Source organism: Apteryx mantelli, chromosome Z (genome assembly GCF_036417845.1).
Source record: "Apteryx mantelli isolate bAptMan1 chromosome Z, bAptMan1.hap1, whole genome shotgun sequence".
Lineage (NCBI taxonomy): Eukaryota > Metazoa > Chordata > Aves > Apterygiformes > Apterygidae > Apteryx > Apteryx mantelli.
Window position 1 is genome coordinate 34,510,810 of NC_090020.1, and position 27,409 is coordinate 34,538,218.

A 27,409-nucleotide genomic window follows, 5' to 3' on the forward strand; every position below is an offset into this window, starting at 1 on the left:
TGTGTTTGTCACTTTTCTCAGGAATTGGAATTGTTAATAAAGCATTCCGTCGTCAATTCCAAAGCTCACAGGAGACAAAGCATTTGGCTAGTGTTGAATAATGTATTCAGATACTGTATAACATTGCTATTATGCAGTCCATTCTCAACAGATTCAGGTTCATTACAACTTGTACAATGCTATTGGTAAAAATGTGTGTTTAATGACAAAGTTACTTGGTGACATTCCATGGCCTGCCTATGAAGGGATTCAGAAACAAAAAATGCACATATCCCTAGAGAAATGGGGGCATCTAAATCTAGCTTTTAGGCACAAGTTATATTCTCCAAACATACTAAAGTGGTGGTACCGTGATAAAAGCCAATTTTTAAGAGTATATTATGCATTGGATACATATGGACCTAGAGAGGATATTTGCACAAGTAAATAAACATGCATTTTAAGTGAAAACCTGAAGTGAACCCAGTGGAAGATTCTCACAGACATTGATCTAGCAACAAAATGTGTGTGTGGCATGAGAGATTGTCAACCTGTGTATGACTGTCTGTTTGTCAGTCAGAACTATCATTAATTATTAAAACAGCATGATACTAGAAAACTGTGTTCTAAAAAGTGACCGAGGATTTGAGTGGTGATTTATTCTACCTAATATTACAGAACTTTGAGGAAACACAAGCACTCAAAACTCATAGCAGTACCTGAAAAACCCAAGCTGGGCAAAGAAGACTTGAGGCAAGCCTATTCATTCTCATCATTTAATTAGATATGTCAGGAAAATTTATGTTTAACTGTGGGATATTGCCAGCATAAATAAGCAACATATTTTACCTCCAAAGTAGAAAGTATCTCCTGCATAAATTTGCCGAGGTATGGAGGCCTGAGCAGACAAGGTCACATCATTGTCCACTATTACACTGATACGATTCCTTTTTGCAGAGAAAGATACAGAATGCCACTGTCCATTATTTAATCCAGCACCTAAGAGAAAAATAAACAACAGAATGGAATACATACATCCATTATTTGTTATACTAGCTGAACAATATAGACTTTAAAGGAGAAGAAACTATTACAGCAATCTGTAGCCTATGTAACAACTCAGAGTGAAAATGAAAGAAAAAATGAACAAAGAACACAATGTCTTGAGTGAAAATAGAACATGCATCCATTCATTTTCTTCACCTTCTGATAAGGAAAAATAAAAGTGCTTCAGTGAATAAGGAAAACCTGCAGTTACAATGTTCCTAATTATTAGTAATACATCCATTTAATATAGTGACTGTGAAAAGTGTCCTCTCAATCTAAGAAGGTTATCATTAAGACATCATGGTGATGACTGATACAATATTTTAAACATAATACACATTTTAACTGCACTATTACAAGGGTTTTCTTCATCTTTTAAAATCAAAGGTAGTCATTATATTACATCCCAGTAAAATAGAAAAATCCTATAAATGCTAAAAGATTCAGCAACTGCCATGTCAATATCACAAGATTGTTTTTTCAGTTGTCTGTTTTACATGAAATGCATGGGTAAATTCTGGAGCTATTTGCTGAGAGTTTAGCCTCTAACACCAATTTATGCTACCTCTCAGTGAGTAAGTGTATGGTGCCACAAAGCAATAAGCCTAAAGTCCTGATTCTGGAAAGCACTTATATACATACTTAAATACATTTTGTTCAGGGCAGCATGTAAGAATGTTATTATATTTAAGTAAGTGCTTTAAGTCAATCATGTTCTTGGGCGCTGTTTGAACAGGGATGCTTCTTTTAGCTGAGAATACCACCTTTGAATTAAGTAACGTCTTTTCTCAGCTGCTGACTGTCTCTGATTTGTGATCTGTGATTTTCCTCTTGAAATTTCATGCATTTATATACTCTAGAATTTATTTGTATACTGGAAAATATCCTACCATTTAATGGATTTGTTTAAAACGGGCCAAAATAGAAGGATGAGAAGGTTCAAATAGCTAAATTTCATCCATATATTGTTAACTACTACAGAATAAACACATAAGTTCAGCATACAATCATCAGATAAATGTTAGAATTGCATTAGAAGCTGAGATACACAATCTTTTAGAAAATGTCTCTAATAAATTGAATATAATATTAGACATATACAAACTTTCTGTTGCTCATTTCCTTACTTCAGCCAGTATTATGTAATACACACGAAGAAACCTTATCCTCTAGTAACACTAAAATTTTGTTCTATCCCCAGTCCAAGTGGTATTATATGAAAAATACAGCAGGCAGATCATCTGATCTCTATGTGGCCCTTTCAGGAACCATTCCCCTTTCAAATGCAATGCCAGGAAATGCAGGGCCTTGTTTGAAGGTGTTCTGGTAGCATTCTGACAATTACTTATTTTAGCTGCAATCTTCCATGAGAAGTGGTATTTGAGGATGCATTTATTCCATGTCCAATCTCCCAGAAGCAAGAGCAGCACATTTACGTTCAGGGTGAATAATTACCAAAACAACTAACACCAATTTTCTGGATTAATTGGTAGGTGTATTTTCTACTTACGTAAACCTCTCTGTTAATGATATATATAGAGATGGACTTTCTACTAAAAGAAAAATTGGAAACCTTATTCCACACAATATAGTATAATATTAAAGCTATTACAGCTGGCTACCAAAAGGTCACCCATAGAAAGGTAATATTTTGGTAAAAAGGATTTATATAGCTCTACAGGCAATGTGGAGGGAGCGACTGCAGTTTTCCTACATTTTCAAGGTCTCAGACTGCTGAACAAGTCCCTTTGGACTGGTGGCAGTCAATATAATTTACCGTAGCCTACAGGCTAGTGTATTTTATGTTAGGGCTGGCATAGTACTGAGCTGAGGATCAAGCAAATGCCTTAAAGCTCTAGGTATGTTTTCATTATGTAATCTGTTGCAGCTCCACAGACATTTAAAAAACAGTGTAGATAAAGTGCTAAAAAAATATTACTGCTGCCTTGCAGGGTCAGGGGCATAGATGAGTCACACTTTATACTGAAGTTTTTAGACTTCACGGGTGTTATTATATATCTCCCTTATTATTTTTTAGTACTATTTTACAGCAAGAACTCATAAAATATATCAAAGGGTTCTACTAACTTCAAACCAAAAACTAACAAAGAATCACAAACAGATAAAGCATCCTTAGGTCTTTTATACCACTTTCAACCTCAGTGAACTACAGACACTTTTATCAAAAACCTAACAGGTATGTTAAAACAGAGAGTAAGAATAAGGTTTTTGTTTAGAGCACGGCAAATTAAACCTGAGAAAGGCTCTTTCCCAATTTGCAGTACTGTAATCAGTTTTCTTATATGAATCATTGTAGAATGATCCTTCAATAAGAAATTAGATTGTAAAATGAGCAGAGTATAACACGACTTGTAACATTGTATCTTTAACTAGTTTTATAAAAGAAAAAGATTCTCACACAAAGTATTTCCCTACCTGCTTATCTCCTTCCTCCTTTCTAGCCTCACTCCCTATCTACTAAAGTTCCAGCTTCTTTCACCTCATCTCTAAGATTAAGCAAGAAGGCTCTTTATTTGTTGAGGTAACTCAAGTGACTGATGTTTTCCTCAGTCATATCTCTGCAATATGCTATGTCTTCCTTTGGTAATCTAACAAAGCATTTTGTAATTTCATTTCAGTTGTAGCAAGGCCAATTGCTTTTAATTCTTAGTGTTGCTTCCTGGCTCATTAACTTCTTGTTTTGGTAAGGAAATCATTTTCTAAATATTGCAATATTTGAACAGCAAGATAGGTAAGAGAATGCCCAAACATAAAGAAACAGATTGCATGAATGACTGAAGTGGAAAAATATTTGTTTACAGGAAAATGGATCACATGACTTTCGCGATTCTTGTTTAGATTACTGTATTTCATCATACTGATGTACTCAATGATAATACGAGAGAGATTTTATTTCAGGCTGGCATGATTAGAGATACTGCACTCCACCGAGCTCAGAGAAGAGTTAAAACTTCTCAAAGGTCCCTTTCATTAAATCTAGGAACTGATGAATGCCATTGTGGTAGCACAAAACATTCCTGAGAAAACAGCTGATTGCAGCCCTGATATCAAGAATCTTAATTAAATTCATATTTGCTTGTGTAAAGGCATGGTATGACACTACATATGAATGATGAAGGTGAAGGGACCGCTAACATATCCATTTCATCTGAAAATTGTGCTAATTGCTGCTCTACCAGGAGTTTTAAAAGTGCTTTACCAGGAGACATGTGAAGAAAAAATGGCAATTATATTATTAACGCATATTAACATAATTGTTAAACAAGATTTGCATTTATTCACGTTACCTGTACTTCCATCACTTTAATATTTAAGTCGCTAATATTTAAGTATCAAAAAAGGCTGTGTGAGATCTTGCAGAACAATGACATATAACTTTATGAAAGCATATATCAAAAGTCAGTGCATATAGCTTATTGTGAGATCAGTGAGAAGTAAAAAGCTTTTAGGTAGTTTAGAAATAATTTGTAGATTAGTCTGAAGTATAACCTCCAAATTCAATGACTGTTAACATCATTTAATTAAAAGCTGCATAGAAAGACAGGTTCGTATGAAGAAACTGAGTAATAATACTTCAAACATTCATACATTTTGTAATTCAATTTGGACTCATCATTCAACACAAATTAACTTTGTGTTCATTTCTTTTTTTAATGTATGTTATTTCTTTGTGAATATTTTATGACCAACTTGCAAAAGAGGCCACAAAGGAAAGATATTAAGCAACCCTTCTGTAAAAGAAGGATACAGCTTATTATAGCTTAATCACTCAAGAATTAATATACCATTCTCCTCATTTTTATATGGCTGAAGAAATCTTTAAAAAACTGATGGTAATGAATTCTAAGAACTGTTCACAAAGAAATATGCTCTGATTTAATTATCAAATTTTGTGTCTGTGTGAAAGACAGGTCATAAGTCTTTGCCTGCAGGGCAACAAACCTGTCCAACCGTCCATAATTTAATTACTCAATCTTCAAATACAGGCTTTATTTGCTTCAGTGAATGTAGCAACAATATACACTTCAAAAGCTCAGGAAAAAGTTCACTGTATGGTTTTGCTAGATAACTTCTCAGAAGAGAATAAGGTATTTTTACAGTAGTTTCTGTCTTCACAAGGACAAACACTATTCCACCTGTTAGACCTTATGAACAGTAAGCTTAACGTAATATAATAATGTTAAATTCTGTTTCAGCATAGAATTTCAAGATTTTTTTTGAGGTGTTTCAGCTAATACGTTATGTATTTGATTGCAAGTTTGAAGTTGGATAATTTGCCTTATGTGCAGAAGTGCCACCACTTCAGCTGGTCTGTTGAAGTGACACTGCATGGCACCAATTTCTTTTACATATATAATCTAATCGAACAGCAATTGAAATAGCTCCTAAAAAGTCAAATACATCACTGTTAACTACCTACCACTGACATTCTTACTAAGGAACTGACATTTTCAAATGGTGTGCCTGGGGAAACCTCTTGTAATTAAAATGGTATTCTTTGTGCATCGGTTATTTTAGATTATAACAAATACTGGGGCTGATCCTACTGTCACCCACAGAAACAGGATCAAAGTATTTATGTAAATTTCAACACTATCCATGATCATTACTGGCTCACAATCCTTTCCTGAATTAAAATAATCAACTGTTTAAAATTTTACATTTAATCATTATACACCTGTAGAGAGATAATGAGCTCTGGAGTTATGTTTAACTTTTTTCTTTTTTTATTCCCTCACAGGAATTTGCATTTTGTGTCAGTGAAATAAGGAATTAACCTAAAAGAAACAAAGGTGGTATTGCTAAGGCACAGAACAAGGTTTTATGCCCTGTCTCCAAATCCCATGGCTGTTTCTTTGCTCTACTTGGTTCTGCTTTGCCCTTGTCTGCCTTACACTGCCAAACACACAAATTGTGAGCATTTTAGATCAGAAGTGATTCCTATTCTGTGTTTGTACCAAGATTCATTTTTCTTGAGATTTTCTCCCTCTTTTACATAGCCTTTTGAATTCTGAGAGGTCCAAGAGGGTTAAGTTTTTGATTTGTACTGCAATAACTGCTGTGGTTACTTACGGTATTGGTTGTTGCTCAAGAAGAACTTGCTTATAAACAGCATCATTCAGCTCTCTTTATATTCTTACTTGAAAACTCCCATGCTTTGGTTCCTGTCCTTCCAATGAATATACCCTTTACAAGAGATCAAATAATATGCATCCTAATCCTTTAAAGGTTTGCTGAGTACATTTGTAAATGCATTTTTCCAACTCCTGATTCACCTTTTAATTCAGTTCACATGTCCACATTACTGGAACTAACTTGGTTTCTTTTCCACTAGTAATATTGCTGCTTTATGAATACACAACATGAAAAGTATGTTTGTACCAAATCTAAAATAAATCTAGGATCAGCTTACTTTTTGGATGATCATCATTGTGTTTTCAGCAGCCAAGTTACCCATTGCTTCTATGGCATATTGCCCCAGCTACTGGACTCTGATCATCTTCTTTGTCCATGCAGTTCCTGCTCCAATCTCAGTCCTGTTTCCTCATCTTTATACATTCTGTGAAATCCCATTTATCCCTCACATCTCTCTAACGCCATCTTGCCTGTTGGGAACTCATCTCTCATTACCATTTTACCCTTCTACAACAGAGTGGTAAAATTCAATTTTTTACATAACAGATGAGAAACTCTGAGCTAGTTCTATAACAGAGTGGTAAAATTCAATTTTTTACATAACAGATGAGAAACTCTGAGCTAGTTCTGATGCATGGAATGCCAGAGCATATTATACCATTTATAAAGCACTGCTAGGTGAAGGCACTGGTATTATCACACAGTGATGTTACTCCCTGTCACCATTTTTGAAAAAATTGTGGAAGATGGAGTAGTTGTCAGTTAACCTTGTCCTCCTCTTACTTTGAATGAAACAAAATTCTTCCTGGCTGCACTAGCAGTCTCAAATCAAATGATAACAGCGCACAGCAAAACCAAGGAGCCTCTTGGTGAAACAGGCAGTGCCCTGGCTCCCAAGCTAAATGAAAGCGTGACAGGGAAAGCTGCTTCTTAAGATTTTCAGCAGACATTCTCTAACATGACTGTATTTTACTACATTTTCTTCCTTCTCTTGTCCTTATATGCTAGTTTTCAAACAGGGGAATGGCTCAAAAGAAGAATAAAGGGCATGCTGTCTGGAAACCTCTGCTTCAGCCCTGGGGCTCCCTGGAAATCAATGCACACTACCAAGTGCAAATGATCTAGTCTCAATTCAGCGATTAACTACAAAAGTGACCCTTTAGCTCTCGGTCATTCAGCCTCCTCAATTCTCTATTTCCTCTTGTCATTACTATGCATCTTTTCTTAATATCAAATCAAGCTTTCCTCAGTTTTTTTTTGGAACGCAATCTAGTATTTGGCATTCTCTGCCCAAATTTAATAGAAAGTTCTTTAATTGACACCTCTAGGAAATAACATAACACAATATATATAATAATGTATAACTTTATATATAAATGAGTTACTTGATCCCTTGTGAAAACACTGACAAATGGAAACATCTTAACACCTCTGCTTGGTAGAGCAAGAAATTAACTTGTTTACATTTCACAAATGAAAAAACTGTTTAGCTATCTCAGAATACTCAGATTATACAGATGAACTTTACATATGCAAACTAAGGACCCAAGTCTGCAACCTATATTCTTACAAGTAATTTTTAAACAAATAATCACAGGAAGAAACACATATATGCATGTTTGACAGAAAGGAAAGAAACATTTGGGATTAAAATTCACATCAGTAAAGATCAGTTACATACACACTAGTCATAGAACCAAGTCACTGATGTAAGTACTAAATAACATGACTTATTTTTTCCTGCATAGGAATCTTTTTCTTCCCTCTCCATTTCTGTTACCTGCAGTGATGTCACTCAGTGCTTTCCCTGGTTTATAGAGACTCATTTTAACTTTTCCATCACTCAGATATAGGAGAAGACCACCTGAAGCCTGGTGTAGTTCAGTAGATAACAGAAGTCCCTCTTTGTTCCAGGTGCGAAACTGGAAACTGATGGACACTTCCTCTTGCCCTGAAGTGCCAGGCAATGCCAGGTAACTACTGGAGCTCAGAAATGTAACAGGAACCACTGGTGGCTCTAAACATGAGAAGGACATGTTGCCCTAGAAAAAAATGAAACAAACACAGCATTAAGAACATTTAGAGAAAAATAGTCATGGGAACTTTTGTATGGAAACCACACAGTTTGGAAACATTATGAATAGAACCTAATATTTATAATTCCTGGATGTGTTAGTCTAAGAATCAAGTATGAATATGTAAGAATGTATCATTTTGAGAAACGTTTACCAAATTGTTTGACCAGAACAGACTAACCTGCTTAGGCAAAGAGTGGCAAGAACCTTTGAGTGAATGAAGTGAGATCCTAAATTACCTAGGTGATTAAATGGTACTTCAGGGTTTACACAGGCCTATCTGTTTCTATTTGGCTCAGCCTCAGGAAGCATTAGAGATCTGACAGATTTCTGAATGTCAGATAAAATGCCACTGAATGCAAAGTTTGGTGCCAGTATTTACAGGGGTCTAAATGCTTGTATGCAGAGAAAAGTGTTGGGCTGGGCTACTGAGTGTTTGTGATAGTGTTAAATTTGAGGAAAATCATTTTGTTGGACCATGGAGCAGCCTTTCCAATTCAGCGCAACTGGAGATGTGCACTGACCTTAATTTTCATTTTCGCAAATAAGCAGAGAATATTGCATATATAAACTCTTATTACATTCAGATATGAATTTTATAAAGCAGAAGGACCTTTTTTTTTTCTAGCAGGTCCATATGGACCAGATCATAAGCTGTATTTAGGCACTTAACTTTTATTTTGTGTTTGACTCTTTCTGAAATTGCTGGTTCTTAGATACCTGAATAAACTTGAGGATGTGCTGGTTGACAAACCCTGAGGTTAAGCTGCATACGCAGTTATACTGAATGACATAAATAAGAAGACTGGAACAGCAACAACATATTTTCTGGGTCTAGTGTTAGAGTTAGTTAATACTTTATGACTCTTCCTAGTGATACAGGATGTACTTTGATCTAATGACTTGCTGGCATCATTTCAGCTATAACTAATTTGTTCTGTACAGATGATTACTAGAAGAATAATGTCTCCGGAAAATCAACAAACAGCTTTTAAACTTTTAAGCATACATAAAACCTTGACCTTATAGCACAAAGCTATAAAATCAGTTTAAGAAAAATACCCACTAGCCCATGGCATGGCAAGACATTAAAGTTTATCTGTTTTCACTTCATTCAAGGAAACTATATAAATAAATAAAAGCTCTGCCTTATGAACTCAACTGCAGAGAGATGAATAGTCAACTGAACTGACCCATACTCAAAAGGCAATCATCAGACTAATAAACCATGTTAAACACTAAAAGCTTACCATCTGCACATTCCCCCTCTGCATTATTTGGACAACTGCCTGACACTGTATCAGGCCATATCCTGATACTGGCTATTTAACAAGGACTCTGTGGTAACATACATACTTTCTGGTGCACTTGTGCTATAAAATATTTCCTAAATAGTTCTGGAAGTAGCACAACAGTTTATATTATTTGAGATAAAGATGATATAATCTTCTATAACAATAATTTTACAGTATCCTTTCCCCTAGTCCACCGAGACTCCTCTGCAACTGCCCTCCCCTCGACAACTATCAGCATCACAGACAGGATATTCTATGAGGGTATCTGTTTAGTGGATTTTGGAATACTTCAGATGACGTTCACATGAGAAATAAAGTAAATCAGAGGAAATGCCATACACCCATTTTTCTGGGACAGAGGACCAGATCTGATTGATCCTGTTTTGAATCCAAAAGATTTGGAGCTGGAAAGCATTTCACTTTTAGTTATTTACTTTGAAATTATTCTTTGTATCATATCTCTGTGGCTGCTGAAGATTTTAAATATTGCAAATAAAGATTGTTCTTGTGCTAGCTTTAAAGAAACAATGAACTTAGTAAAAACTACAGAAAACTTTTGTTAACACACATGATGGAAGTTAGTAAGTTATTGAAATCATTTCTCTAAATGGTTGGGATTTGTCTACTAGAACTGCTGGCTGTGTCACAATAAAGGCACTACACCTACCAACCTAAATTATAGCTCTTAAGACAAATGGGGGTATAAATTGAGCTTATTTATCAAACAGAACAACAGAACTTATTTATCAAAACTATAATGCTCTAGAGAAAATAGAATGTATCAGTGTCTTCAGCAACAGAATGTTTACAAAATGTACTGCTGGTGTTTCCACTAGTGAGGTGCAGAAATTATAGCCAGAGTTCTGATGACTTCAAATACATCTTACTGTAGTCACTTGCTTACCTGCACAACAATAAGATGTCAAACACACATCTAAATATTTGCAAAACAACTGAAAAATAAAATGCATCCTGCATGGTCTGCTGGATGAATCTCTACAGCAGCAGCAATAAAATATCCCATTTAGGCAATTCCTTGATTTGTCTTTCATTGAAAAACACAAATTTTCCTAGAACTGTGAATTTACATGTTGCATATGAAAGTGGCTGTGGACTTTTTATTTTCTTTTTTTCATTTATTCTTTTTTAACTGTGCATCTCTTACCACAAAGTAGATCTGAGATTTATGCCTCTTGGCCAGGTCAATAATGTTCACTCCATTACAATAAATATTTTCAAAACACCCATGAAAGTTCTTGCGTGACAATGTCCCTGATTTTCCAGGCACTGGGATCCCTCCAAAGCTGAGCTTAGAAAGAGAAGAGAAATCAATAATACTATTAAGTAATTTTCTAATGAAAGAGGTTACCACTAGTGTAAGAGCAGAAGTCAAAGACTGGCCATAACTGAATCCACTACTTCTTAGCTATTTCCTTGTGTCATATCTATGGACTAAAAGAACAGGCTAACAAAATGTAGACTGTATCAAATTATATGTATATATATATAAAAATATTTTGAAATGTTGGCATTTTTAGAGGATGCTTTTAGCAATAGCTTGGATATGGAGTCTTGACAGTTTTCAGCATCAATTACAGTTGTGGTATCAAGGGGAAGAAGGACAAGGTTGAACAATGCTAAAAGGGAGAAGATAATTCTCTAACTTCTTTAGTAAATTTGTGTCTGACTTCTTCACTAAAAAAGGTCATCAAATTAAATTATTCTATGGCTGTTCAAACCAAATTAAAGGATTTTTTTTTTTTTAAATCTCAGAATGCTTAGTTAACCTGTGCAATTCCTCCATGTTGTAGCTTTACTTACTTTCTGAAAGAGATTAGAAGATTTAATAAAAAATAAATAAAACAAATGCATGAAGACCTATTAAATTCAAAAATATCACTCTGTCTCAGTAAGTCCCTGAGGCAGAGAATGTTAGAGAGTAGTAGATTATTTTAGAAAAGGATTATTACATCGTTGACCTGAGTTATACTCTTGTCTATGTTTTTACTGTTGGGCACCATCACAAACAGGATGCTGGCTTGGGAGACCTTTTGAACTCAGCCATTCCAAAGCTATTCTGATTGACATTCAAAATGACTGTAAGAAAGGTCAGTTTAAACTAACTGAATTCTTATAATTTAGAACTAAAGAACATCCTGAAAATTTATTTCTGAAAATAGTTATTTAAATTTTCTAACTAATTATTTAAACATTCTAACTCACAAAGGTTTTTATAATATCATAAAACTTTTCATTTTAAAATTTCACTTCACAGTTAAAGTAATTTTATGAAAAACATTCAAAATGAAATATTCTGTATTAAATACCATAAGTTATAAGTGTCATTAAGTTATTAAATTGGGAAGTTTTGATTTCCAGAAATGTATTATTAAATACAGTGATTCACACTTTTGGGGAAGTTTTGAGGCTTTTTTCAAGTTTTTGCATTAAAAAGCCCTTCTTTCTACCTTGTTCTACTGATAACATCCATAATGCAAACTACAGTATGTGGAATAGAGGAAAAATAAATTTGTAATACTAGTTGATTTACTAAAATAAGTTTATTCATCACAATCAGTTAAAAGTTACATGTATTTGTTATTGCCCTCCCACCCCCTTTTTTTGTATGATCCTCCAAGCTTTGTCATTGTGTCTTAGATTCAGAAATTTTAAACAAGGTCCTGTCTTTAATCATGTGAATAATATTCTTGAAATGCAACATTACAGACATGGAACAAGAGGGAAAAAGAGGAGAGCATTCAAATCACCACTTTGAAGGCTATGACCTCTCAAGAACAGTATTAGACACCTCCATAAAGTAGATTTAGATCATCTAAATTAATATTTCTCCTCGTAATGTGCATTTAAAGTGTCCTATGAAATCATTTACTTCTCTCGCGTGACTCAGTCAAAATCAAGGATAATGACTAACAGAAGTGAGTTAGCTGCCTAAAAGGTAGGTGTTATGGCACTGATTCAGAACTTGAATTGATAGAATAAAGTAATGTAGATTTGTGGAATCAAGTGGGCTCACTCTATTCTACAACTCATCGTGTCATCCTACAAACAGGAAGGGAGCAAACATAATGCAACTACTCACCAACTTACAGACCATGAAATAATGGTCTATGGATCATATTTGGGAAACTTTTGCACCATGTTACACATATTCCTTTTCACGAATCTACCATTTGTGTAAATGAGATTTGCTCACAGTACATTTGCTAGATTTACTAGGAGTTTTAATTTTTACCTAAACACTTCTGAAATGGGCTTTAGCCATACTGATTTACTCTAATTTTCATCAAATCATAATATAAGTAGTTTGATTTGGGGCTCATTCCTCTTCTGTCTGCACAGTGTTCAACACATTTGCAGCAGTATCGTAACAAAGACAACAGTAATGATTTCTGAGATGAAAAAGATGGTCTATTGAAAATTTTGGACTATCAGTCTGGCAAGCTAAGCATTAGTAAGCTAAGAACACTTCTCCAATCCATTCCTTCAGGAGATAAAATTGCCTAAAGTCTTAAGCTCTACAAACTTCCGTAAGTAAGTTCTATCCCCTTTGCTTATTTCATTGCATTTACAAAACAAAGTTGATAAATGTAATAAATGAAAGGCAATTTTCACACCTCATAATCAAGGTCCAAATAATTGAATTCTCCTTTTGCATGAAAATGATGAGTGTGTTTATCCACTGTAAAGTTTACTTGATTGTTAAAATGCTCAATGAGGACAGAATGCCAATGCTGATCATCCAAAAGGCTGCCCAGGGTAATATTAATTTGGGCATTAGAAGAGTGAGTTTTAGCATCACCTTAAGAGGAGAAAAATAAGAAACTATTAATTTCACATTAAAAAGTATAAATATTCAAATATATACTCTTAGCTTATGGTATACTATACATTAAAATCAGCTTAATAAAAGGAGTTTTACTCAAATAATACTCAGGAGCTGCATTAGACTGAATAAAACTGTAGTTGTTACCTAAATTAATGAGTAAGGACAGCTTCCCTTTAATTAATTCCAGTGTTATGTAGTCTCCATTTTGTCCTTCTCTGTGGAGGAGAATTCCATCACTTTGCATTGTCTTAAACTTCAGAGAAATCACATCTTTCAGTGCACTCATGAGTTTTTGATTAAATGTGTAAATTAGACAACTTTTCCCATCAAAACCAACCACCTCGGACCCTAGAAATAAACAAATTAAAGATAATGTATAATGTATAATGCTATGTCTAAAAGAAACAGTTGCATATAACTTCACTACTATGAAGGCCCACCACTAACATCCTTACATTCATCTGTGCCCAATAAAGAGGAGTATGTTAATGCTATTCTTAGTATTTCACAAATGTTAAGACTGGCCTATATTAGTGATGCTGCTGTTACTAAAATATAAAACAAGGTGAGCTGAAGAGATCACAGCTTCTACCCCTATCTAGTACTGATATCACACACTGAAGCATCTTTGTTGCCTTGGCGCCATAAGCACATTAATCATACAGTAAAAGCAGAATTGGCCAGAGTGAGAATTTCTGTTAATTTCTCTCTGCAATTAATTCCAATTAACAAAATAAATAAGAAGAAAATCATTTCCATTATGTTTAACTGATTTGCAGGGACTTCATGGCAGGCTATAACTTCAAGCCACTATTAAAATCAATCTGGATAACTTTACAATAATTTGAAATAATATTATGGCATATTATTCTAGGAAACAAACAAAAATACTCTAAAAGGACGACCTGTTAGTTATGAGTAGGGCCTGGTTCTCTTATCAAATGCTACGTTGTTGACATCATAAATGTTATTTTGAATTACCACTTTAATTAAGCTGAAATGCAACTTTAAAACTTGAACACAAGTTAATAATGACTCTGTATCATCAGTCTTCCAGTAAGGCCATATAGTCACAGAATCACAGAATCACAGAATCACTGAGGTTGGAAGAAACCTCTGGAGATCATCTAGGCCATCTGCCCTGCTCAAAGCAGGGTCAACTAGAACAGGTTGCTCAGGGGCACGTCCAGTTGGGTTTTGAATATCTCCAAAAATAGAGACTCCAAACCCCCTTGGGGCAACCCATTCCAGTGTTCAATCACCCTTACCATAAAGAAGTTTTTCTTATGTTTAAACAGAAGTTCTTGTATTTCAATTTATGCCCATTGCTTCTTGTCCTGTCAATGCTCACCACTGAGAAGAGCTTGGCTTTGTTTTCCTTCCATCAGGTATTTATAAACATTGATAAGATCTCCCCTGAGGCTTCCCTTCTTGAGGCTGAAGAATCCCAGTTCTCTCTTTGTATGAGAGATGCCCCAGTCCCTTAATCATCTTTGCGGCCTTTTGCTAGACTTGCTCCAGTAGGTCCATGTCTCTCTTGTACTGGTGAGCTCCAGACTTGACAAAGCACTCCAGATGGGGCCTCAACAGTGCTGAGTAGAGGGGGAGGATCACCTCTCTCAGCCTGCTGGCAATCCTCTTCCTAATGCAGCCCAGGATGCCATAGGCCTTCTGTGATGCAAGGGCACACTGTTGGTTCATGTATTGACCTTGGTGTTCATCAGGACTCCCACCTTTTTTGCAAAGCTGCTTTCTAGCTGGTCAATCACCAGTAAACCCCTTACCGGGTTATTTTTTCCCCTGATGCAGGACTTTGCACTTCCCTTTGTTGAACTTCATGAGGTTCCTGCCAGCTCATTTCTTCAGTCTGTTCAGGTACCTCTGAATGGCAGTACAACCAATGGTTTATCAACCATTCCTCCCAACTTTGTATCATCCGCAAAATTGCTAGGGGTATAGTTGGTCCCATCATCCAGGTCATGCATGAAGATGTTAAACATTATCAGCCCCAATAACAAACCCCAGGGATACATCACAAGTGACTAGCCTCCAGCTGGACTTTGTGCCACTGATCACCACCCTTTCAGCCTGGCAGTTCAGTTTTCAATTCACCTCAATGACCAGTCATCTAGCCTGTACGTACCAGTTTGTCTATGAAAATGTTATGGGAGACAGTGTTGAAAACTTTGCTGAGGTCAGGATAAACAGCATCTGCTGCTCTCCCCTCATCCACCAAGCCAGTCATCTCATTTTAGAAGGTTATGAGGTTGGTCAGGCATGATTTCCCCTTCAGAAATCCCTGCTGATCACTCCCAGACATCTTTTTGTCTTTCATATGTTTGAAAATAATTTCCAGGGCCATTTACTCCATGATTTCCCCAGGAATCAAAGTGAGGCTTGTAGTTCCTCCTTCATGCTTCCTTAAGATAGGAGTGACATTTGCTTCTTCCAGTCCTCAGAAACCTCTCTTGATCACAACTTCAAAAGTAATCAAGAATTGCCTCAGAGTGACTTTTGTCCATTCCTTCAGCCCTGGGGTGTGCATCCTGTCAGGACTCATGAATGTGTGTATGTCCAGTTTGTTTAAATGTTCCCTCCTGAACTGACGTAAGTCTTCCTTGCTCCAGACTTTCCTAGCAGTTTGGGAATTCCTGAAAGTAAGTATGACCAGTAGAGACTGAGGCAAAGAAGGCACTGAATATCTTTTCTGTGTCCTTTGTCATCAGGTCCCCTGACCCTTTCAGCAGCAGGCCCACACTTTCCCTAGCTTTCCTTTTGCTGCTGATGTACCCGTAGAAGCCCTCCTTGTTGTCCTTCACCTCCCTTGACAGATTCAATTTCAGGTGAGCTTCAGCTTTCCTAACCCCATCCCTGCATGCTCAGACAGTATCTCTATATTCTTCTGCTCCCACTTCTTGTATGCTTCTTTTTTTACATTTGAGTTTTGTCAGGAGACCCTTTTTCAAGCATGCAAACCACCTTTTTTGTTTTCAAGCATGTTGAGCTTGGAGGAGGTGATCCTTGAAAATCAGCTAGCTGGATCCCTCTTCTCTCCAGGGCTGTGTCCCATGGAACTCTTCCAAACAGGTTCCTGAAGAGGCCAAAGTCTGCTTTCCTGAAGTCTAGGGCTGTGATCCTGATTTTTGCCTTATTCCCTTCTCTCAGGATACCGAACTCCACCATCTCATGGTCACCGCAGCCAAGGCTGCCTCCTAACTTCACATCCCCAACCAGTCCTTAGCTTCTAAGAATCAGGTCCGGTAGAGGGCCTCTCTTCATCTTCTCCTTAATCACCTGTGTTAGGAAGTTATCATTAGCATACCCCAGAAATCTCCTGTCTTGCTTATGCCCTCTCTTCCAGCAGATATTGGGATGGTTAAAGTCCCCCTTGGGGGAGGACTAGGGCCTGTGAACATGAGGCTTCATCCAGTTGTCTGAAGAAGGCCTCATCTACTTCTTCCTGATCACATGGTCCATAGCAGACACCCACAACAACGTCATTCATGTTGGTTTACCCTCTTATCCTAACCCACAAATCCTCAGCTTTCTCATCATTCATCCCCAGGCAGAGCTCCATGCATCCCTGTGGTGCTGTCACATAAAGTGTGCTTCTGTCTCCTCAGCATGCTGGCCTTTCTTTCCCAAAGAGATGGTGTCCATCCATGGCAGCACTCCAGTCATGTGATCTGTGACCACGTCTCTGTGGTCCAAAAGAGACTGTAGCCCTTCAGCTGCAAGCAGACCTGTAATTCCTCCTGTTTGTTTCTCATGTTGTGTATGTTAGTGTACCAGCACTTGAGAGAGGCACCCAGTTGTGTTCATTTTCCCAGTCATGCTTGATACATGCCAGATCTCCTCTGGCAGTATCACTGGTGCCCATGTGGAAGATCAGTGGGCAGAATAGTCTGAGGACTGGACAAGCCCTGTCAGTCTCTCCTCAGCATCCTGAATCCAAGCCCCCGCAACTAGAAAACCTCCCTAGACAGCAGGTCAGGTCAGCAAATAGGGGCCTCCATCTCCCATAGCAGGGGGGGACCTCAAGAGACATCTTGATTCCATATGACAATAAACAAAATAATAAACTGCTAAGTTCAACAGATGAAGACAATAGCAACACTGAGGAATTTTCATTATATATGTGTTTGCATGCTTCCTGACTTACTCTGTCACATTCATACTTTCCATGACTATGTTGAAAGGTACCGTCTTACAAGCTGCATGACAATGCCCCAGGGAAATCTACTTTCTATTTGTGACAGTGTTTTATCTAGTTTCTTTCAAGGTCACATACATTTACTTTACCTGAAGAAAGAACTGATTTTAGCCCAATAATATAAAAGAATATCTGTCAAAATCAGTGCAGATTGAAGACGACACACACAAAGGAACTGATAACACTCTTAGAAGCTCATAGAGTATTCACAGTTCATAAGTAAAGAAGAAAAAGGTAATTGTCCTTGGAAGATACATTTGTGAAATAAATGAAGATGTAAAGGACACTCAATAAAATACGAAGTTATTTTTCAACTGACTGGTTGACTTCTTCCAAGTCAGTGGAAACCCATTATCTATTTACTAACTTTATTTAATTTCACCAAAAATATCTCTCCACATTGTTGGCATGGAAAAGAACTCAATTAAAACTAACTGCAGTTTTTAAAGTCAGTCATTTATATTCCATTTTCAAAAACTCTTGTCAAGTGAATGCAGCTATGTTTTTAAATTCAATTTTTTCATTTTCCACACATCTGTTAATGTGCTTCGAACTTATGAAGAATTCATTTACCAAGTGTACAATGAATAAATATTACATTACACCTAAAAAGGAATCCTAGGTTGACTATTTTACTTCATTATGTCATTGAAGGAATGTGGACAGTGAAAGCATAAATCAATGTCAAATTTAAATAATGAATGCTAAGTTTAATAGCCTCAGTAAAAGCTAGGCACTTCAATAATATAACTTTGTATACTGTCATGTATGTATCAAACCAGCTAACTCCTGGTTATCAGTAGACACTGATAACAGCAAGGCTTTTATATTGGGAGCATGCTCTTACTCTTAGCTACCGAGAAAACTAAGTATGTGAGTATGAATGATATTGATCCCTGTTTTCCAAAATGTCTTTCACTCTTCTGCAGTACTATCCCCTAAGCAGCAAAACCTACTCTGTCCAAATTTGGGAAATAAACAAAAACAAACTTGTCCCCCACAAATATGCATGAATGAAGACTGTGAAAGAACTGCAGCTATTAATCAAAACTTTTATAAAGTTTCTTATCCATGCACTGTCTTCACCAGCTATGCATTACCACTATAAATAAATAAAGTTGTGAGAGATAAAGTTGGATCTCCTAAAGACTTATCAGGATAGAAGGTATGAGCTCAAATACTCAGGGTATTACACTGTTTTCCTTCTTCATTTTTGTCACCTCCAATCAGCTCCTAATATTCCCTGGGCTTGAACATCAGTCTCCATGGTTTTTCTCTATTCTGCTGTTATAAATAAGGAAAATAAAAAGATGTTGATTTACTTTATGAACTCATGTATTTTATTGCACAATTATTATCATAAAGATGTGCCTGCTCTCAAGTTATATTAGTCTAAATCCTTACCATACTGTGAAAATACCTTTGGAAGTGATTAAATGCCTCTGAACAATCAGGAATCCTGGAAGCCTGTTCACACACCATAGAATCAATAGTTCTAGAGATCTAGAGCTTTAGCTGCAGTATTTTTGTTTGAAAAATGTTGACTTGATTTTTGCTGATCTCTTCACTTATTGCAATTATTCAACTAATGCTTTACAGGAAAAAATCTTCAAACAATTCAGACTGGTATTTCTTCTTGCTTTTAGATACTCTTATTCCTTATTAATTGTGTAATAGGATGAGAAATCTGGTCAGTGGCCCTTGCCAGTTTTGGAGAGAGCAGATCTGAAAAGGTGCATGGAGTTCAGAAAAGTTAGGTAAACCAGGACAGCTTGAAACAAAGCTTTTAAAATATCTGCTATGGTGAAATTATTCATAATCAGACACATTTAAAATTAACTTTTTACAATCACATTCGCACCAAAGCCTTGAAAGCACGTTATCCCAGTTATAAACAGCATGGGAAGTTCTTTCTCTGACTATGTAATTGTGTCATCGATTTTATGCATTCCAGCTGTGAAGGGAATGCTCACAAAGCCTTATCCAGCTCATTTAACAGTGTTAGAGCCAGGACTCTGGTAGAGGGTTTTCTTATCGCAGTATCTATGGTGCAGTGCTAGGCATTGAACTCAGCAATATTTACTTCCCAGTTACCTTTCTCCTACAATCATATACCATGGTTATTTTTGCATTTTAATACATCTTTCTGCCTGTCATATGAACCAGCCATTACTTTTTTCTGATTGTAGCTGCCATTACTGTCTTTCAGAAGATGGAATGAGCAAGAGAGGGTTGTAATGAAGGGAGAAAAGAGTATGCCAAAGAGATTTCTAAGCTCCATTTTTAAGTGCCAGGGGATAGTTTAACTCGAACAATGTCAAGCATGACTTTATTCTCACAAGCTGACATTTCAGCAGGCAACAAACCACAGAAAATTTCTGCAGAGATGCATTAGTTTCTCCTGCACAAATTGAATAGGAAGAACCAGCAGTCAGAGCCCAAGAGTTTTTGTTTGTTTGTTTGTTTGTTTGTTTTTTGAAACACAGTGTTTGTTTTCCAATCATGGCATAATCATATTCAGTCAATCCATATGAAGCCGAGCATTTTACCTGCAGGTAGAATACATCTTTCTTTTTCCTATGAAAAGCATTTCTAGAGCAATGGCAGGTGTAAGAAACTGAGACACATGGCAAAGGTAGTGGGGTAAGGAAAAGGAAGAAATAAACATGAATACAGAGGAACCCTTTTAATATTGCACTTAATTCCATCACTGACTACTCCTGTTTTCAAAAAGTGCTAAGAGGCAAAAATGGCAGGACTTATTTTGGATGTGTGCTTTACAGACATATAAAATATGACAGCCTTGGCCCCAAGAGTTTATAGTCCAAAATGTGTTCTGTATAAAAAACTAAAGAAACTCACAATAACCAGCCCTGTCCTGTGGATATTGCTCATGGACATCACTGATCCCAGTGAGATTGTAATAAAAAGGCAGATGTTAGGTCTGAGGACACCAAGCTGTTAAGTTCTTTGGAGATGGTATTTTGGGTAACAGAGCAGACAAAAGTAGTGCTAACAATTCTCCAGTACGTATTACTTAACTAACATAATATTTACCTCTTTTGGATATAACAGAAACAAATTTATCTGTATTACTCTATGGATTAGTGAGAATAACTTCATACCATCTCTGTGGTTTTAGTTGAGTTGCATAATTTGTAACAGATATCACTGAAGAAATTGTTGGATTTTTCACTTGAACACAGGGCACAGTCCATGTATTCACTGGTAAAGGGAAAGGGACTTGTTTACTTTTACAAGATAGGATCCATTGAGCTGACCAGAATTAACACCTATCTCCAAAGGGAAGAAAGAAGAATTGGAAGGTGTGAACAAAGTTAAAGCAGATATCACTGGTATTTCTCCTTTTCTTTAGTTTCTGGTCCTGCCTGGAATAACATATAGTAATTCAAAAATTGACAGATATTATTACTGTCACAGTAACGACGTGTTCTATATGTGTCTGATAAATGTAATAAAAGTTAAGAGAGTAAGAATTCACCTTTGAAATTATTAAATCTTTTAGAACTATAAGACTGTAATCATCTGGTTTGTCTTCAACAAGTACCACTGAATTGCACCAATCATTAGAAGTACAAGTTGATTCTAGATGTTCCATGTAAATAAAAATGCTAAGAAAGTCTGCAATTCATTTTGAATTGAAAGGTCTGTAGATACTAAAAATAAACATCAGGCACTCACAGCTCACTCACAACATCATCACTACAAAAAAAGTCTTGACCAGCTTAAGAAAACTTCAATATTTGTAAAACTATCAGATTCTTTACGTGTTGCATTACAATGTATATTGGATCAACTAAATATTCTTTTTAGATTCAGCCTAATCTTAGAAGATAAAGAGTTGTTGATTTGTTTCCATAAGCTCTGTATAGGATCGATCCTATACCAAATAAGTAAAATACAGAGAGAAACCTAATCTTACGCTAAGGTAATTTCTGACCACGCATAAAATATTTTAACTGTGTAACTTGTTATTCTGTATGCTTTATTGTTTTTAATAACACCGACACTATCCTCTTGTGTCTTATATCCTTGCAGGTTTTCCACTGGCAGCTTGGCAGTAGGGGTATGACAGAAGAAAGCTGTAAGATACATCACAAGAGGTCACAGAGCAAATTACAGTAGTGAATACAGATAGTGAAAATCTACATAGGATTTTAGTCTGCTGGGAATGAGAGTGTCTCAGCTTGGAAATGTTTGAGAACAGGAATTTAAATATTTCCTAATGCGTAAGGTAACGGCCTGGGAAGAAGCAAAGTGGGTTACCTCTTAATGAAGCTCAGTGACAGGAAAGAATGGGGTCTTTTCAAGCATCACAGAGCATACTGAGACTTGGTTTGTTAAATACATGCGGGATGAGATCCTCTGCTGTGGCTCTAGATGAGATTTCAGGTGGGATACTCAGATGAGATTTCAGCTTAAAGTCATCTGTTCCACCTCAATTTTTAACATTTAGTAGTCCTGGAGCTTAAAACAGTGGAGTTTAAGTTGAATCTTGGGGATATTTCTTAGTTACAGCAGCATCGCTAGATTGCCCTAAGAACCACATGCCATGTTCTCAGTCTCTAGATGGACGTCCCTCAAGAGTTCTGCAGGACTTCAGCAATGTGTCTCTTCCATCCTTCTCCTGCTATGAGCTAGCTGATTTCTGGGACAGGGCTGCTTACCTAATTTCTGAGATGACCTAATCTCCTACAGCCAGATATGAGATTTTCAATAGCCTTAGTTCATGCTCTTTTATTCATTTATTAATTTTACTCATTTTACAAAGCGCAGTGTAAAAAGGAAGATCCAGAGAGGTGTTTTACTGATGCTAAATTTAAAGTGACAAATCAGATATTACTGAACAGAAGGAGAGGATATATTTTAGATATAAGGAGAATGTTCAGAAGAAAACAGCTTTGTGAAATATGACTTAAATGTGGAAGTTGAAAACAAAATAAAAGATGAACGTATCTAAAAGAAGCAACCAAAAAAGCTGCTTAAAATAGACTCTGCTTCCCTCAGGGACAAAAATGTGGGAAATAAAAAGCAGTAAACAACTTGCTAAAAGAAAAATATTTTTAAAAAATCAACGAAGGATGATAACAGGAAGACAATAACAGAAAGAATTACAGTGTCAGGCAAATTAATGTAATTATTACACTTATGCTTTTGTCTCCCATATTCTTATATGACCTACTAATCTCTTATTAATGACATATCTAATTGTCTAAATTATCTAAATGTACTCTTTAAATAAATAATGACTTTGACGTTTCCCTTGTTTGTAGGTGTATCCATCTGTACCAATTCAGGACCAGGATCCTATATATAAAAAACTGTAAACATTTTCCACACTTTGCCTTCAGGAAGAAGGTGTACATCTTAAAATTAGGTTTGTAATAAAATAATAATAATAATAATAATAATAATAATAATAATAATAATAATAAAAGAGTTTGGTGTAAACCAGTCATTCAGTTTTGTTCATACCATTCATTCCAACACAGAAAGAGCTGGAAAATAAGCATCAAATATTGTTAGATGATGCAGAAATAGCAAAGTCTGCACAGCAAAGTATGGAATCTGTAAAATTCAATAATGAAATTAAGCTTATAAATCTACTTCAAGTGTAACTTAGGTATCAAAAGACAACGATGAATAGACATTTCATTCAGCTGACTCAGCAAAACACTTACTATATGTGCATCCATAGACTTCAATGCGCATTCCAATTCTTCCATTGGGATTCCAGTCCAAAGGCACAAAACGGAGAAATCTTGCTTTAATGGAATGCTGAAGCTTATAGTATACAACACTGTCTGCATTTGTATTTCCAGAAAAGGCCTAAAAGAAAATAAAAGAGATCAACCACGTCTAAACTGAATACAGAAATATATGGAAGCACTGCTGACTTTTTCACTTTATGTCCTTATCTGGCACACAGCCAAGCACAGGAATAAATTTGTTCATGCATCTAGTCTCACTAACTTCTATAGGAATAGCGAATCAATCAGTCTTGATTCTTCTTCAGGATCAAATGTTTAGTTATCTGTCTATTTAGGATTGATACTAGGCTCATAAAAATATTTCAGCCTTCTAAAATTTAAATGAAGGAAATGTTGCTTCAGAAACAAACATTCCTCTGTCAAAGGAATGTATGCGGAAAACTTTGTCATTTCAGTATATTGTACCACTTAATATTCTATTTTAGGAGAATAGTGTGAGCTCTATGATTTCCTCTTACCTAAGGGTTAAATAAATTTCAGTACAAACTTGTGCTTTAGATGTGGAGTATGCTGAGTCCAAGAAGTTTTCCTCATAATCACTGACCACGGCATGGAAAGACTTTGGCTTCCAGCTAAAGAAGCCAGAGTATTATGAATGGATTTTAATTCAGTGTTTTGTTGAAAATAAAAATCATTACAAATTTTTTTCCAGGCAACACATAAAAAAAATTAAAAAGACTATTATATAGAAACATTTCTTGCAGAATTTAAACTGTAAGATTAGTTTTGCTTTCATTACATAAGGAAAAGACAGATAAAATGTAAAAAGCTCTGAACATTAATATCATGAGTCATGAACTTTAATATCCTAAAAATTGGATAATATCTTCTGACTTTGATAGTATAGGTGTATAGGTTTTTCTCATTGCCTGTTTGTGATATGTGAAGAAGAAAGAAATTGTTCAAACATTTTGGGTTAAAAGATCTGATAAATAAACAGAAATAGCTCTCTGAAATGTTTTGATTAGCAGAATTAAAGACTACACCTTTCCAGATGTATGAACAAAATTGTTGCTGTAGCTATGAGCCACAGACGTTGGTCTACAGAAGTATAAAGAAACCAACATACTTAGTTGTGCAGCTTTTCTTTGCATAATTTTTGAAGCAGAGGCGAGCTTCATTGCATTCATTACTCACCCTCATATATACGAATCTTCCCACTTTCCCTCCCCATATTAATAAAATTTCAAATACATTGTAACCTCCAAGTGTTCAATACGAAAAAAAAAACCCCAAAACAGTAGTGATTAGGCTTATTAGAACTAACCTAGAGCTAGTAATAAACAATGAGAGTTAGAGACTCTAAATGTCTACCCCACTTTCAGCTTTATATTTTCTAAGCTCACTATCACAGCGGGTAAAGCTGGAAACATCCTAAAAGAAACACAGGACAGCTGCTGCTATTTCCAGGGTGAGACCCTTCAGATCTCTTGTCCCTTCCAATTCTTATTTGCAGTCTGTAACAAATGTAACTGCCAGTGAATGTGCCAATTACTTTGCTGATTGAACCAGAACCCAGGCCCCAGAAGTTTAAGCACTGTGAGCAAATTAAGGGTTCGATTAAGATTTCAATTTTTTTTTCTGAGATCATTTTCGGAAGACAACCACCTCATGAAAATTAGTTATTGAGTTTTGAGTAAGGAATGCATATGACCTGATTTTTTACTGCAGGGCATACTTGAGCCATGTGCTCTTAATTTAAAGTTAGGTTTCTGACTTCAATAACAGTCTAAAAGTAATTGAGACTGCTCCTTAAACCATTCAAAATGGTCAGTTTAGAAATCTGTATTTGCTAGCTGTCATATTACAAAGCTTTTATGAGGAAGGAACAGATTCTAAAGTATATCAATTAAATATTAAATGAGTCTTTTATCACTGGAATTTATGCATTTTAAAGGTTAAAATATATAGGGTTTTTTTTCAGTTTTATATTTTTCACAAGAAAGAGAAAGAGAAGGCACTCAGTTTTTCCTCTTGACTACAAATACTAAAGGCATATCCAAAGCCTATGAAAGTAAACTGCAGGCTTTTTAGAGAAGCAGTGTATTCAGCCTGACAGATACATTCCTGTCTACAAATTAGATGCAATTGCTGTTTTACAGTCTGATATGGCAATCATTTAAACATGCAATTAGAGCCACATAATAAGGTTCCCTCTTCCCATACATATCCCTTCTTTAGACTATTCAGATTACTTCATTCTCATGCCAAATCACTCATAGGGACCATGCCATTATGCTGAATTATGCAGGAAGCAGAGTCCTCACAAACTACGTAGTTGTCTGATGATTAAAAACACTCAGTGTGACCCTTGGTTAATATGAACATTACACATAATAAGCATTATGTTTACAAAAATATTAATAGGGCTGTAAAGCTAAACCCTCCAATATAACTGCCTACTGAATCTTAGCTGGTGCTCTTACATACACTATACTGCTTTTTAATTACATGAAAACATGCCATCTTTCTCAAAAGCTTTTTTGAGGTATGGAAACGCTCTACTGCAGTTTAGTCTTAAAGGGTAGCAGGGGCACTCAGCAGTATAGTCACAGAAATAAGATAGCTCTTCATGGCCTGATTTATGCCACAAAGGAGGAATATTCCACGTCCTACTGAAGGCCAAAGTGCAGACCTACCTTCAAATTTGTTTTTACCTTCCTGTTCAGTTTCGAACCCCATAGTTTCTTTACTGCAAGCTATTTTAACCCTGCTTTGAAGACAGAATTATTAAATTCATTATGGCATCAGAAATCATCCAAGTGCTCCAGGCTGCATTAGCGAACTGAAATCCTGTGTGGAGAAGGGCATCACCAAGCTCAGAAAGGCTGTCAAGGCAAGCTTATGTTAAGATAAATTAAAAGGGAAGTTCATTCTCTCTCCAGAATCTTTCCAGAAAGAAAGGAAATTTTTTTTAGAAATAGGATAACACCAGCATCACATCCAAAACTTCCTCACACAGTTAAAAAGCCCTCCATATATAAAGTTGTGTATGAGATGAATTTTGTGCTGCCTATACAGAGCCATATTTTAGACCATGCAGAACAGCTTATTTATGAATGTAAGATTAACAATAAAATATACTATATATACACTGTAAGACATACTAGAGTAGTAAATAATATGCATAGTGTTTTTACATACAGTGTACATATAGTAAGTTGTATAAATATTACTTCATAGTAAATAAAACAAATATTACAATTTTAAATATGTGTATTTAGATACAAATTCTAATTTGATATTAATCAGCAAGTATTAGAATGGGATCCCAACATGGATAATTTTGTCAGAAGAAGAAGTTCAGCAGTGAGCTACTAGAGTACCTCAAGAAGGTTCTGAAGACCAGCTCCATGCTTTTATTGGAAGCCTACGGTACAACAAGCTTTAAGATGTCAAAGACCCTAACTTTCTGAAGGCATGGCTTTTCTACCTATAGCAAATGTGTGTGTGTGTGTGTGTGTGTGTGTGTCCATTTGTGTGCGCGCATAAAATTTCATAGACACATGTTTTATGATCATTTGACCTACCAATGTGTCGAAACATCGTCTTGGGAAATCTCAGCATTCAGTGAGAATCGCTGGCCCAAACCAATACTAACTCAGTCAGCATTACTGTTTTTCTAATGAATTCAGAAGACAGAAATGATGACAGGTCAGTTCAACCTGTCCAGAATAACATGATTTTGATGTTGATGTGTGTGTTCTGCACAGGACTAGAGTTAAAAAAAAAAAAAAAAAAAAGGGTGCAGAGGAGGAAAACTCTCATTTTGTGCTTAATCTGATTCCTTTTTCTTCATTCCAATTAAGGACCAGCGTGGAGCCTGAGAACAATATCAGCCACATTAGAGGAAGTTTTCTGAAAGAAGTTCTATAAAATAAAGTACAGAAAAGAAACTATAAATGAACAGTAACATTTCTGAAAATACTCACTGATATTCTTTATATAGGTGTTTATTAGCAAGTAATAATTTCAGTCTTTAAACACTGGATCAACAAAATTAT

The 27,409-nt window shown here is 35.9% G+C and overlaps 1 protein-coding gene across 1 annotated transcript in view; it reads right to left on the reverse strand.

Annotated features, from left to right (window-relative positions):
* The window catches only part of CNTNAP4 (contactin associated protein family member 4), a 238,622-nt gene that overhangs the window by 63,835 nt on the left and 147,378 nt on the right, over positions 1-27,409 (reverse strand). Inside the window, exons 4-9 of the mRNA XM_067315163.1 lie at positions 23,316-23,463; positions 13,545-13,748; positions 13,189-13,373; positions 10,719-10,862; positions 7,964-8,225; positions 829-978 (exon numbers count right to left, since the gene is read on the reverse strand). Of these exons, the coding sequence (XP_067171264.1) occupies positions 829-978; positions 7,964-8,225; positions 10,719-10,862; positions 13,189-13,373; positions 13,545-13,748; positions 23,316-23,463 (1,093 nt within the window). The remainder of the gene's footprint in view (positions 1-828; positions 979-7,963; positions 8,226-10,718; positions 10,863-13,188; positions 13,374-13,544; positions 13,749-23,315; positions 23,464-27,409) is intronic.